The sequence below is a fragment of the Peromyscus leucopus genome, chromosome 9, assembly GCF_004664715.2.
Source record: "Peromyscus leucopus breed LL Stock chromosome 9, UCI_PerLeu_2.1, whole genome shotgun sequence".
Taxonomy (NCBI): Eukaryota; Metazoa; Chordata; class Mammalia; order Rodentia; family Cricetidae; genus Peromyscus; species Peromyscus leucopus.
This window is the reverse complement of record NC_051070.1, coordinates 21,164,787-21,179,580: the sequence shown is the minus strand read 5'-3', so window position 1 is coordinate 21,179,580 and position 14,794 is coordinate 21,164,787. Positions and strand designations below refer to the sequence as shown.

The 14,794-nt window shown below is 35.4% G+C and overlaps 1 protein-coding gene across 15 annotated transcripts in view; it reads right to left on the bottom strand.

The window, feature by feature from the left end:
- Mycbp2 (MYC binding protein 2) overlaps positions 1–14,794 on the bottom strand; it is a 249,377-nt gene that overhangs the window by 28,327 nt on the left and 206,256 nt on the right. For 12 of the 15 annotated variants that reach the window (XM_028864803.2, XM_028864805.2, XM_028864809.2 and 9 more), the window contains 9 exons: positions 14,014–14,258; positions 12,055–12,222; positions 8,430–8,587; positions 6,836–7,035; positions 5,867–6,016; positions 4,231–4,391; positions 3,174–3,330; positions 2,792–3,016; positions 813–878 (listed from right to left, as the gene is read on the bottom strand). In XM_028864803.2, the coding sequence (XP_028720636.1) occupies positions 813–878; positions 2,792–3,016; positions 3,174–3,330; positions 4,231–4,391; positions 5,867–6,016; positions 6,836–7,035; positions 8,430–8,587; positions 12,055–12,222; positions 14,014–14,258 (1,530 nt within the window). The remainder of the gene's footprint in view (positions 1–812; positions 879–2,791; positions 3,017–3,173; positions 3,331–4,230; positions 4,392–5,866; positions 6,017–6,835; positions 7,036–8,429; positions 8,588–12,054; positions 12,223–14,013; positions 14,259–14,794) is intronic. The other 3 variants (XM_028864804.2, XM_028864811.2, XM_028864812.2) reach the window with 1 other exon arrangement.

Here is a 14,794-nt window from a genome sequence, read left to right as displayed (position 1 = left end):
TATCAAGGACCGAGTGTCAGTACAGAGAAAAATGCCTTTTGACACTACTCCTTCAATGAAATTAAAATTACTCTCATTGTATTTGTATTTGATACCTAAGAAGGGACCTGGAGACCTCTAGATAATTTATTTAGACATTTGTTATTAAATTCATAATGTCAACATTTCAAGATAGAGGAATTAAATGTGGAAAAAAACCCCTACTTTTTGGATAATTTTCCTAGATTCTTTAGCATTTGAATATTTCTCATCTTAAATATCAATATGACTTGAGAAAAGAAAAAAAAAGAAACTCATTAAATTTTGTGTTATAAAGTAACCCTAGAGGAACAGCTCTGGCAAGGTTTGGTTACGTAAGTTCTGAATTTGTGCATAATCTCAGACCTGTGCCTAGATATGGCTTTACTTGTTTCTAGAATTGTTTTGTAAACGGACATGCAGCCTAGATATAGTTGCTAAGTTATAACCCACAGTTTTCTTTTTTCAATTTTGTTTAGGCTAACAACTAATTTTAACTTAAGATGCAGGTACATGAAGTTGGTGACTGAATCAGATCTGTGATAAATGTAAAGGCGTTCAAGTGTTTGTACAGCAATGAGAGACTGGAACCTGTAATATTGTAGGCTCATGACTGAGGACACTTAAGGAAATAATCAGGAGATATCTAGTACTGGGATGGTAGTTCTTGGTCCATAGACTAGTTGTCAACTTACTGTTTTGTAAATAAATGATTTATGTTCTTTTGGTAGTATGTTAACACTCAAACTCAACAGTAAAAGCTGAGATAAAAAAAACGACAAAATTTCAATTACCTGCTTTATTCTGCACAAATCTTCTACTGCTTTACCAGTTAAGAAGGTCATTGAGGTAACTTTATTCTGTAACAGACAATTCAAAACAGTTATACTATGTTCCTGCTCAGCACATCTATAATCATACCTTACAACCTACAAATGCCACATTCTTGCTTCTGCTTGTGTTATCAGCTCTAACTGACACCATTAAGACTGTCTCCACTATCTTTCACCCTCTCCAAACATGGATGTTTTCAGCAGCTACCCTCCTGCCATTTAAGGAACAACCGCAGTGCCTGCAACCCCAGTTATCTCCTTCTCACAAACTCTTGGATTTTAGCCTTTATGTGCTTTTTCAGTTTGACCTTTCCCCTTTTAACCAAGTTCTAATCATTCAATTCTGTATTTTTCTGTAGTATTTTAACAATTCTGCTTGGTATATTCCCCCTCTTTTTGAAGCACACGAAAGGAAGGTCACTTTGCTAACAGATACTTGTGGGTATTATGACTACTTCATGGCTTTGGAGAGGACATCTTAGTAAGGCATATTCTATTCCTTTAAAATACTTGTCAAATAAGGGAAGGCAACGTTCACACAGGAAATAAATATTCAACAGTACAAGTGTTGTGTCTCAGTTCTGGAAGCCAGTCACCCAGGCACTAGAGCTGAGTAGTTTTATGAAAAGTACATAAAAAATAGACTAACACTAATTCCTCTTCAGTTGCTTACTATGAATTATATATGTCAGTGTAGCTCAAAACAACAAATGTTATGGATAAGGCTCACTGGTGGGTACTTTGGGAGACAGCAATATATTTTCTCAAGGAGCATATTTTATAACAGCTGTCTCTGAAAAGGAAAGCACACGTTACCTGACATTCTAGATTTTTTTTTCCCACAATGAATACTGTTATAATCATCTCTACTTAATAAATACAGAAATTCAATTTGATTGTAATGATCATTTACATTACATGAGGGGAAATATGTCCTGGTATAAAATGTACTATGAGTCAAAGATAAATTAGTACCAAGCAGTAAAAGCTAGCCAGAAATGTTTTGACTTTTTCTTGTAAGATAATTATTTATACTTGTTGGAAATTCCTGCTTCTAAAGAGGAAATCAGCTTATACTATGTTAGCTTAAGTCCCTTTTCTTATTTGGCACCAAGGAAACATGGAATAAGGAGCTGGTGCTTGGTGTGGACTGCAGATTATTGTATTTGGCTTGTAGAGGGGAACTGATATGGTTGGCTTTACATCTAGGTTAGCTGAGACAAAACCCCACTATTTTTTCAAGAAAATAAATGGGTGCAACTCAGTAATGGTTCAAGGGAATCCACTAAAACCCTCTACTGTGAAGCAAAAATTCAAAGAAGTATCCTTTCCCAAGACCGAGAAGCTGTCTGGCAGCTGATGGTCTCTTCTAGCTCAGGTAAGTAGGATTCTTTTCTTTTGTTATGTTGAATTGCCCTATTAGAGAGAGTAGGCTAGGAAGACTGTAAGTCATGAATATTTGAATTAGTTCGTGGGCCAAAATGATGAAGTATCAGTAGAGCACTACAAACAGACAGACAGGGCAAGACAAGAATATCCAAAACCCAGTGGAGAGAAGAGAGTAACTTTTATATGGAGGCACCATCTACATAGGATTTCCCTGTGAGTCTTAGGCTCTTGGGAACAAACACACTGTAAAGGAAACTCCAAGCCAAGGGAACTGCTTATACAAGGGCACAGGTGGAGAAAACATAAGGGTAGATCTCAATCTAATTCAGTTGTGGCCATGGTGTATTTGTGATCAAATCCCCTTTTAGAATCTACAGTCTAGTGTTTTCAGCCTTATAAATTTGTTCTTAGATTTAAGATTCATTTGAGCAATATAAAAATGTTGGGTTGGAGAAGTCCCAAGAGATGAACCTCTTTTGTAAACTCAGAAATGAGGACGTGTACATAGTATAAAAGAACGAATGAACCACAAATTAAGTTCCCTTTCTCACCCCAAGATCCCGGGAATTGTCCACATGAACAGATACATAACGGGCATTAATTCCTTTTACACAGTTGATAGTGATGTTTTTAGTTTTGTTTTTATCTTCATCTCCTGATTCCCAAAAGGTTTCAGTGGAGCCATCTGTCAAACTGCCAATCATGGCAGGTCGGCTTGATGTTTTTATGTCAACAATGCTGGTCAAGTCCTTTAAGCACATAACTATGCATAACTCCTAACAGAAAGAAACGTAAACATTCATAGTATTAAAAAAGAAACCTTTCACGATGAAAAAACAAGCATTCGATAGTAAATAATGTGATCAAATGGTTTATGGATCATTTACTACATTCTCCATTGTTAACCATTAGAACAGACACACAGTGACTAACCTGGCTCATGGCTTCAAAGCCAGACTGTATACTGATACTAAAACTCTCCTCACTATCTCCGTCGTCTGACTTGGACAGAATATTGTTGATGTGATGGAAGACATTGCTCTGATGGAGGAACTGATGATCAGATTGCTTGAACTTGAGGCTCCAGCATCTAAACAGAATAAACAATATACAAAGTGATTATTTTCTAGAAATAGCTAAGAGTTCTCAGAGAACTTCACATCACATTAAATGTATCAAGAAAAATGTAAAAACACTGACAAATTTCAGAGAATACAATCATGGAAACTTTGTTTTTTTTGAGAACTAAGGGTAAGTTCTAAAGAAAATCTATTTTAAAGATAGAGAAAAAGGGTGATGGAGGTCAAGGCCACACTAGCAAAAATGAATTTGTTGTGAAGGTAAGCATTACACCACTATAACAGCTTTTGCAATGTTTTCTGTGTGGTAATTCTGCAATGACTTATTGGGGTATAACATTTCTTGCACTTCAAAAATCTTATGAGGATGACAAAAAAATTACCTGTTTCTACTGGCCTTATCATAAGGTACATGGAAAACCCAATCTTTCCATCAGCTTATTTGTTATATACATCATGGCAGACTTGTTTATGTCTACAGTCCACTGAATCAATCCACAATTACAGTTTAATGCCAAATTCTCAACACATTTCAAGTTATAATTATATGATATTACTTAAGGTGGTTTTAACTGGCCACACATACTAGAATCTAGAATCTACAATCTACTTTCAAGTCCCATGGCCCCATCTTGTTTTGGTTTCTGAGATTTCATTTACATTTTCTCTTCTGGACACAGTGAAATAAAAAGAGGGGAAGGTGAGCAAGATGGCTACAACAGTCATTTGGTACTAAGAATATAAAGTGCACACAGACACAAGCTAGAAAGAAAAAAGATTGTAACTTAAGAAGGGAATCACCATTTCCATTCTTTGCATCTTACCATTCAAAGATTTTTTTTCAAGTATTTAATACTTTGCATATTCCATAAAACCTTTTTTTAATATTAAAATGCTTGGTGCAAAATTACCTTAAGGCCATCTGCTGCAATGAACTGCCACTGGGGAGGGACATCATAAGATCAGAGATGGTCTGAAGTAAACGGTGAAATGTGTGTGGCAAAGGGTGAGCAGCTTCACCTGCAATCACTATATCTGAGAGAGGATGTTCACATACTCTCGTATCTTTCTCCTAAATTAGAAGTTGAAAATGAGTTTATCAGTTTGTATACTGGAAAGAACATTTTTAAAAGAATGTTATGTAAGTATAACTTGTTTGTATAGTATGTAAAACTTCTAACTGTATTTGTAACATTTCTAGAGAAAACTGATAAGGTAAATTACAAGTAAAATTATCAAACAAATGAGTGCTACATATACACATCAAATCTAGTATACTTACATATCATTAGAAGACTGAATCTGTATGTGTGTATGCATGTATCTGTATGTGTAAATATTTGTATTCATACCTGCATATATTTTGTGTATATGTTTACCTGTTAAAAATAATACATGCTTAGAAGTTTAGAACTCCTAGTTCACAGGACTACATATTAACAGACAATTTACAACAGAGATCATGACTTATTATCTATGTATACAATATACAATATTCTGGTAGATGGTATTCTCATGAATAGAAATTGCATAGTTTACTCATTAGTCTACATCAGAACAATCATTTTGTTTGTTTTCTTTCCTTTTTAAAGAAGCTCTGTAATGAATCACATATTGACATAGGAAAGCTCACAGAATTATAATTACATGGTTTTGACAATTTTTTTTTTCTCCAAGAGGTGGTCACCACAGTGAACATGAATGCACCTGTTTCTTCATTCTGTTGTTAATCAGTGCTTATCAAACTTTCTGAATTATGTCAATGAGAAAAGTAAAACACAGACATGCTTTTGCTTCTTTGTATGTCTACTTAATCAAGAATCATACAAGTTCTAGGTTACATTATCTTCTTCTAAAACATATTATGTTTTACTCTCTAGCAGCCCATCTAGATTCAGTTAAGGCATGGCATTCAACCTGTTTAGACCGGTTATTTTCATTTGTGCTTTACATTTGGACACTGCCCTCTATGCTAAGATGTGTTCCCTATTTTTTGGGCACTACATTCATCTCACTTGTTGCTAGGATACAATGGGAAGCTTCCAGCTTTAGTTTCTCTATACAATAATGATGCTGTGTGTAATACTGCAGTAATGTATACCTTCTTATTGATTGCTGTGTGACAATGATATTCAATGAGAAACCAGTATCTCTGCCTGACAGAAAACTTTCACCAAGTATGACTAATGCTTTGCCCATACTATCATTGTATTGTTTTGTTTTTTTTTTCAGGTCAAATAATCTGTCAGTTATTTCATGTAAAACATACTACATCACCAAACAACAAATCACTTGGTTTCTATAGAGACATGGACTTGTGGCCATACACTCACGCACACACGGGAGGCACTGACTGGACTCTGGTCATTATTAACAACAACAAGGACAAAAAGCAGGAAGGGAAGTGGAGAGGGGACACTGGAGGTGGCTGGAGGAAGGAAGGGTAGATGGGTATGATCAATATATACTGTATAAATGTATAAAATTTTCAAAGAATAAAACAATAATTAAAAAGGAAAATATAGAATAAAAAGAACAAAAACCCACTTGCTCTGCATTTTCTTTATTTGTTTTATTTTCTTCATCCTCCTCTTCCTCTGCTTCTACTGGAGAAGGAGTCAGTGCGGCCACAAAGTGCCAGAGAATATCATGCAGAGATGTCGTTTGGATGACATTACAGAGAAGCCAGTTGAATGCCTGAGTAAACCAACAGACAAGAGAAAGGGAAAATGTGAATTACAAATGTAGGTCTTTATTATTATTATTATTAATATTATTATTAGAGGTAAACATGCTAGAAAACATGGCCCTCATTGTACTGAAAACACACTAAATTTGAAATTGTCAATTCTGATGTTAATAATTATCAGTAAACAAGTAAATATTATTTACAAAATACAGTGAAAATTCTTTTTAATATCAGTTTATTTTGTTCAAGGCATTTTTTTCTAACCCACATTTAAAACAGAATATTTTTTCTAACCCACATTTAAAACAGAATATTTTCCAAGTTCTACACAAGCAGCCATTTACTTAAATATGTCATTTCTAACAATGAATGTGAATGTGACAAATTACTTATTACATTCATGTTAAAACGAAGAAACATTTACTATATAGGCCTGGGAAATACTGCATCCGTATTATTCTATAAAATGGAGGCCTGATAAGCTATTATTGGTAAATTTCTAACTCAAAAGCCTTATTTATCTTCTTTACCTGACTCTTACGTCATTTTATTCTAGTGAAATGTCCTGAACATAATAAAGGTTTAAAAGATAACCTCAGATTCATATAATAAAGTTGTATAGAAATAAAGATTTAGCACATTTAAATTTAAAATTCTAAATTAATTTATTCATAAACCTTAAAATTTTATTTTGATGTGAACACTTTTTTTCATTAGGCCCACTGCTTTAATTTGATACAATGTTTGGTAAAACAGTAGCATCATTAAACAGGACTCCTATGCATTTGTGTGATACATAAATAATAACCCCATGAATGTATTTGTACCTCCATAGCAAACACTCGGCAAGCAGACTTCCTCAAGGCCTGCTTCATTGCTATTTCAAGCCCTTCTAGATCATGATGCTGTATGACGAAAGCTAAAACTGGCCACTGGAAATTTCGCTCTCCTTTGGAAAGAGAGCTGTGGGCTGAGATTAGCCGGGAAAGTTCAGGTGATGGATGTCTCAAGAGGGAAGAGCCAACTTCTAAGAAGGAAAAGAAAATTAGTAATTTTCATACCTAGTATATGATTAATGTATTAAATACTGAAAATATCTATCTTATGTGCTTGAAAGTCCTTTGTTTCTGCACATAACACAAATCATAACAATTTCAATTACTGGTAAGGAAAAAAACTCTTAACTACATAATTCTTACTTCCTTAGAGAGTTACACAGAAATTATGTTGAACAGGTAGGTTTTCAACCAGGGACTGATTCTAAAATTCCTACTTCTACAGCACTGTAAAAGCTAAGTAGCTTGTATTCTGCCTGAAATCTACACCTCACATTCATCATTTCCTAAAAGACTGAGCAAAAGTGAGTGATGGCTAGTTTTAACTATCAACTGACATAATCCAGGATCAACTGGAAAGGGAGTCTCAATGAGGAATGGTCTGGATTAGGTTGGCATAAGGACATTCCTATGAGATTTTCTTAACTGGCTTAATTTCAATGGAAAGACCTACACTGAATGTGAGTGGAACTATTTATTGGGCCAGACCCAGGGCTGAATGAAAAAGAGAGATAGTGCGATGAGCATGAGCATACATGAATTAATCCACGGCTCTCTGTTCTTGACTGCAGAAGTAATGTGATTAGCCTAATTAATAAATACATAAACCCTTTTTGCCTTAAGTTGCTTTTGCTAAGACATTTCATAACAGCAACAGGAAATAAAACTTAGGCAGTGTCTCAATACAAACTATAAGATACTTATTGAAGAAACCTACAAATTGTTCAATGGTGCTCAACAATATTTTTTACTGGTGACCTTTAATATTAACATACATAAACCAGTATGGTAACATGTTCCTTCAATCCATGTACGTGAGAGGCTGAGACAAGAGAGTTACAAGTTTGAAGCAAGACTGAGCAACACAGTGAGCACCTAAAAATAAAATGTAAAAAAAAAAAAAAAAAAAAAAAAAAAAAAAATCCTTATAAATTGCAATTAGTTCAGATTACATAACTTGAAAAACCCATTAAGAGTTATTCATATCTCTGAGGTTTTAAATCTATTCAGTGCAATGGTGCCTGTAAGAGTTATACGCTTCTATGGATGGTGAGAAATAACTAAATGCATAAGCACATTTGGACCTCTTAGTTCATGAAGATTAACAGAAGGGATAATGATAGCAGTATGTGTGTGTATGGGGTTAGATACCTAGCAAGTTAAGACTTTAAAATTGAATATATTGAATAAATATTGACTGATCTAAATATCCATTCTCACTGAGATACAAAATATAAGTGCATTTATCACAAATTAAAGACAGATATATTGATTTCCCCTCAGGTATTACATTTTACAAATTATCTGCAGAGAAAAAGGTTTTGACAGTCTGATCACTCAAGCTCTTTTCTATCTTTATATCTACCGGTGTCTCCACTGTTAACTCTTCTTCTAGGGATGGCTTTAACTCGTGCAGGTAAAATGGAATGTTGCTTGTCATATTCAGAAGCAACAACCGAGTATGACCGCTGGAAGACAGTCCTCTTAGCCAAGTCAGTGTCAGTTATGGGACTGGTCTCCAAACTGCAGACATAAAAGAACACGGTATAAATTCATGAGAATGAAGTGAATAAGATGTAATTATATTTACTTTATAACAGTGAGTCAGACATTTGAATTTCATGTGGGCTCCACACGTATGGAATACATGTAGTACACAGACATACATACATTCAGGTAAACACTCATACATATAAAATAAAAATAAAATCTCAAAAGAAGAAATGAATGTAATCTTTTCCAACAATGTGACATTTTGATTGATGTCAGAACTGTATCTTAAAACTTGTACTTTTCTTAAATCCTTTGCCTTTCAAGTGAAAAAAAGGTACCAAAGGTCCTGACTTCTTTGCTTTTTAAAGATTATGTTATGTGTGTGAATATTTTGTCCGCATGTATACACATTATGTGTATGCTTTGTGTCTTCAGAAGCCAGAGAGGGTGAGAGACTACTAGGACTGGAGCTACACTGTGGGTGCTGGGCACTGAATCTGGTCCTCTGCAAGAGCAGCCTGTGCTCCCAACTGCTGAGCCACCTCCCTGGCCTCCTCACTTAAAACCCATAGTCGGAAGATATTCAAGGGAAAAAACCCAGGCAGGAATAATACTAAATACAGCAAATACAGAAGAAATGATAGATAACGAAAACAAATAAATGAAGCTTCATTCATGTTTGGATACTTGAGTGTTCTGTTGGGTTTTACACTCTTGGGAAGCAGTGCTATCAAAAGTCCATGTGGCTACAACAGAGTGCAATAAAAGCTGAGAGCTATACTCATCTGTGGGTATAAGAATAAGTCTTTAGAATACAGGTAGAAAATAGACTGGTTTAGAAAAGGGGGTTCTCCTGTAGGATCCATGATCTCTTTAGTCACAGGTAGTTGGGGAGGTTTATATTACTGGCATGAAAATCCTCCTATTGAGCAGGCCTTAAGACCAATTAGACAGCTGTGGGTTACCTTTAAGATAATAAATAGCTATAGGCAATCAGTGGCTGCTGGGTTTGAGCCCCATGAAAGTTAATCCAATCCGAAATGTTCATCCCTAAATATATAATATACATATAAGTAACACTAAATGGACTCAGGAGTGATGTGTATATATGTGTATGTGTATATATATATGCACATATATACACAATATACAAACAATAATAATTAAAGGGGTGATGAATTTGAGAGGGAGTAAGGGGCAGTGAAGGAACTGGATGGGGAGAGGTATTATTTTAAACATAGTTTTCAGTAACCATTTGATCTTAGTTTATTAACTCATAGTTAAATCTTGGGTTTGTAATAGAATAGTATTTAAAAACAACAACATATTATGGCCACATATGTATCAATGTTCTCAAGTTTTTTTGTTTTCAAGTATGTCTGGTTCAAATATATGTATATCTCACATTAGGTATACTTCTAAGGTAACATTTTATTTGTTTTAAAACTTCAGAAAACATTTAAATTTTTTTCTGATCCAAAATTATTATACAAAGTTTGATTTCTGCCTAACTTTCCTTTTGCAAGATGACCTGTTTTTCTTGCTCACATAACTGAACTATTCCTATTTTTGTTGTTTGGTTGTTCTGAATTTTAGTAACTTACTATCTTAATATTTATTATAAGATTCCCGCTCTATTTCAGTGGCCCATTGTAATCAACACAAACATCATAATGTATTCATAATGTCACTTATGGTTCTATACATTTCTAACTAATTTCTTAGTTTTAGGACAGTGCTGGTTTGATGTTTGGTCTGTCATTTTAGTTCCATAATGCATCTTTTTACTTCATCTGGGTTTTTATCTGATTTCTACATTTGAGCTTTTGTTTCCATTAAATTTATGTCATAATCATCTTTTTATATTATAAATTACTTAGAGGAATTTTCTTGTTTTCCTTCAGGTGAATTTTCTTCCAGATTTTTTTTGAAGTTATTATGTGATAAACCAGTAATTTCATTTTCACTAAGGTTTCAGTGGGTAAACTGTTAGGTTTCCCAGCTTGCTCTGTACTGTGGATTTCCTTGGACTTCTGTTCCCAACCATACTTGATACACATGTTATTCCTCTCAGAGATAACACAAAGTGTTATTTCCACTGTAAGGCAGAGATTGCGCTGTGGAGGCACTCCCTGGGGCCTCAGCAGCATGTAGTTATGGCTGCAGAGATGGCACATACTGGAGTTTGTAATAACAAGATCTCTGTCAGAGCTTTGCATCCTTTCACTTGATTTGCTTTTCTATAAACTGGAAGGTTATTTAGCTTCTCAGTAAGTTCTGATTCTTTTCATGGCTAACATGGAAATTTATAGCAATTTGTATATATTAGAGCTGGTGAATATTTATTTTTTAAAGAAAAAATTAAAAATTACTTGGTGGAAGATTCTATTATACAGCTTTACCTCACTATTCCCAACTAGCAGTTTGTTCTATATGAGTTTAATTCTAGGTCATGGTATCATTCCATTGAATTACATTTTTTCGAGTAGTCTAAAAATGATCCCAACTCCATTTTCAGAGACACTTTCATCCTTTAAAGATATAAAAGGTGAGTTGTCCTCTTAGAGATAATGTCAATAGCAGCTCCAAAAAAATTAAAGCAAACAAACAAAAAAACCGAGGAACAATTCACACAGGTGATGGGAAAAATTGCAAGTATTTTTTCTTGGAAAAATACTCATTTAGCTCTAGTATAAATAACAATGTACCTATTATTTTAGTTTATTGTTATGACTGTATAGTACAGACAATGCTTTATCTGATTAATCATGTCTCTCTCTTCAGCAAAGATCTTCCTTTGCAATGATGCGCATTCCCATGTTCATTGCTCTTGTGAACAAGTAACATGTTCAGTTACTGAACCTTGGATGCTATCTAAACTTACCTTTACCATTATCCAGTAAAGTCACACTGATTTTTGCCTGCAAAATACCTTCTTTATCCATCTTTTCACTACTGGTGCCAGTGCACTCCAATTCTACACATCTAGCTGAAATCTATTAGTAAACTATCAGCTTCTTAATGACACTGTGCTACTCTTGCATTATTGTCACGCTTTTCCCATCAAAGCTTCAGTGGGAGTCAAGTTTCCTTGTGCACTATATTAACCTGAATCATTCACTTTTCAAGAAGCTCTCTGTCTGGCACTAACAATAGAGCTAAAAGAGAAGGCACTGTAAACCATGATCCAAGAAGCTTAAGATTCATGATTCATGCTCTGTGCCATTTCTACCATGGGTCTAAGTGCTTCCTCAAAGTCAACTTTCCCTCCTCTGACTAAATCCATCACTCAAAATTATAGGCTTCACTATAATCTTCCAGTGGTCTGTCTCCCATCAAGAACTCCATTCATATGTGCATACTTTTCATCTCTCAGAGCTGACTCAATGTTCTTCCTGAGACAGAAAGCTGTATAAAAGGACTGCAAGTATATTCTTTTATAGTTCAGCCTTTCTTCCACCAAACACTCGTCATTCAGAAAGACAAAACTAAAGTACCTTGGTGGCATAGACTTCATATTGCTCTCTGGCTCTTCAAATACATTGGGACTTGCATCAGGAGTTACTGAAATGTATGGGGCAGGGACAGATGTTGAACGCAGATATCTCATTTCATCCTGGAATAGGTTGTCATCTTGATAGCCCACAAAATTTTCATGATGGTGCCTGTATTAAAGTAAACGCAAGAACTTAAGAGTGCAATGGCAATATACATCCTCTGCAGATCTACAAGTAAAGGGGAAACATTAGAGTGATCACAGAAGTGGACCCGTAGAGATAAAAGTCTGATATTACTTTCTAGGTACCACATACATCCCAAACTTAAATGGAACTCATTTTCTTCTCTTTTGAGAACAGTTTCATCTTTCAGTTCTTGGTGAATGATCCCACTGACTATCCAGGTGCTAAGGTGAGAATATCTATGTTAGACCAGGCTTAGGCCTCAATCATCACTAGTCATGCGGGCCTAAGATACAAGCCTCCTTTTACACCACTCTCTCTTTTCATTTTATATCATCACTGTCACAGTCCAGCTCCTTAAGTGTGCCATGCTGGCACATTTTTTTCCCTCCCATGTTTTATAATTTGATTCCTATTTTAGCGTTACATTTCTTTATTTAATGTATGGTGTATGGAGGGTATAAGTGCATGCCAAGGTGCATATGTGGAAGTCAGAAGACAACTAGTCAAAGTTGCTTTACTCTTTTACCCTGTGGGCCCAAGGTTTCGAACTCCACTCTCGTGGGTTTGGTGGTAAGCAACGTTATCCACTGAACCGTCTCATCAGCCCACCTTGTTTCATTCTTTTTCAAACCAGAACAAAATATTGTTAACCTAAGATAACTCAAGATATGTTTGTATTTGGCATGCCTGATTTCTTCCTCGTTTTGTTTGAATGTTTCACGTTTGCATTTCCTTTTCAATTTGCCCTACTTTAATGACTACAAACAATTTTAAAAGCCACATAACTTTGTCATAAAAAAAGACACTTTTCAATGGAATGACTGACTGGCAAGCCATGACAGCAGGGAAAATCTAGAATTTTTCATTTATCAGAAGTGGGAAAAAAAATCGAACTTTGGAATATGAAAGACTATTTTGGAGTGTTAGTATACAGCACAAGAAAGTGCAGGCTGCACAGTTCAAGTCCAGTGGAGTAACATGCATCACCAACAAGCATTTCTCCATCTTTTGTCTTAAATCCTTTATCTGATTTCCGTATTTGTTTCCACATTCCATACTGTGATCTTTTAATTGCAAACCAGGCTGATTATTTCCCTGTTTAAAATTCTTCCTTCATTGCCTCCGGTTACAGGAGAATCAACATGAGCTACAGAGCCCCATGTTCCCCAGACCACCATTTTAAGTAGTTAAACAGAAGGAGATTTCACTGGGGTCTACTCTGCAGGAAACTGCTTCCCTCCCACCACCTGCCCAGCACTCCATCAGTTCTTTCAGCATCCTATACATACTTCAATTTGATACACCTAACATGACACTGTAAAGGGTTAATGACACGTCTCGTCTTCCCGCCAGTGTTAAGTACATTCAGGACTTTGTATGTTCATTTCCTAGTCCTTGGTACTCAGCTGGTACTTGTTTAAATGTAAACAGAATGAACAAAGACAAGACTTCTACAGGAAACATCTTTTTCTTTCAGCATTTCTGACTAACAGACTGAAAGTCAACTCATAGAGAATAAAAAATGCCAGTTTTACTTCCTAGGATATGGTTTGTATTAATAGTAACAGAACTGTCCAAGTACCCATTGGCACTCTACTCCCAGTCATGTCAGCCAGGGCAACAAGGAAGCAAATTCTGAAGGTTTGTTTACTGCATGCTATCTGTAGTAGCGTGGGCATGCAGAATAAGTTTTGGACCATTTTACGGTATGATATTAATCATCAGAAGCTGTAAATCCAAAGGTAATTACAAACAAAAACAAAGTCTTATTACCTAGCCAATGTTTGCAAGTAGAGACAAGGCATTTTGACAGGCAGGTCCTCAGAAACACCTTCTTTCACAATGGGCAGCTGAGACTGGAATGGCTTTGCAGGATGGTAACACAAGATACTTGGTTCTGCTGCACTGCTCAGGGACAGCAGGAAGAGGGCATTGGCTTTGATCACCTGGTGTGCTTCCATGGTGGGCAAGGCACGAGGAGTCTTGACTTGCATTGGCTTTCTTCTAGACTGTTTGACCTGGCAAAGAAAGAATTGAAGTGATTGTTTCCTGCTTCTCTTTAAAGAGATAATTTCTTAACTTTTGTTGTTTCTAGAAAAAAAAGAAATGAGAAAGTATTTTCAACAGTGATAGTGACTGCTGAAACAAACAATAACAAACCCAGCAGTGGGGAGCGTGGGGAGCAGGCGGGGAGGAGTCTTGTAGGGGAAGTTTTAGCAGAAGCCTCTAGCTTGGTTTGTCACTAGTATGAATGATCTCCAATTTCTAAGAGTCTATGATATGATTGGGTATTAAAGGAAAGACAAGAGAGAAAGAGTAGAGAAGCAGAAGGGACAAGAAAGAAGAGTGAAACTTTTATATATGTGTAGTGCAGGAGACAATAATAATGATATCACAAACATTTGTAAACATCTGTCAATAAAGCATTTGTATCCAAAGATATAACTTATTTTTAAATTAAAACCAGTTTACTTAACACTGAATTTGTATTTTATTTTTGTTATACAAACTGAATTTTAATATCAATGACATGAAATTAACCAATGTAATGATG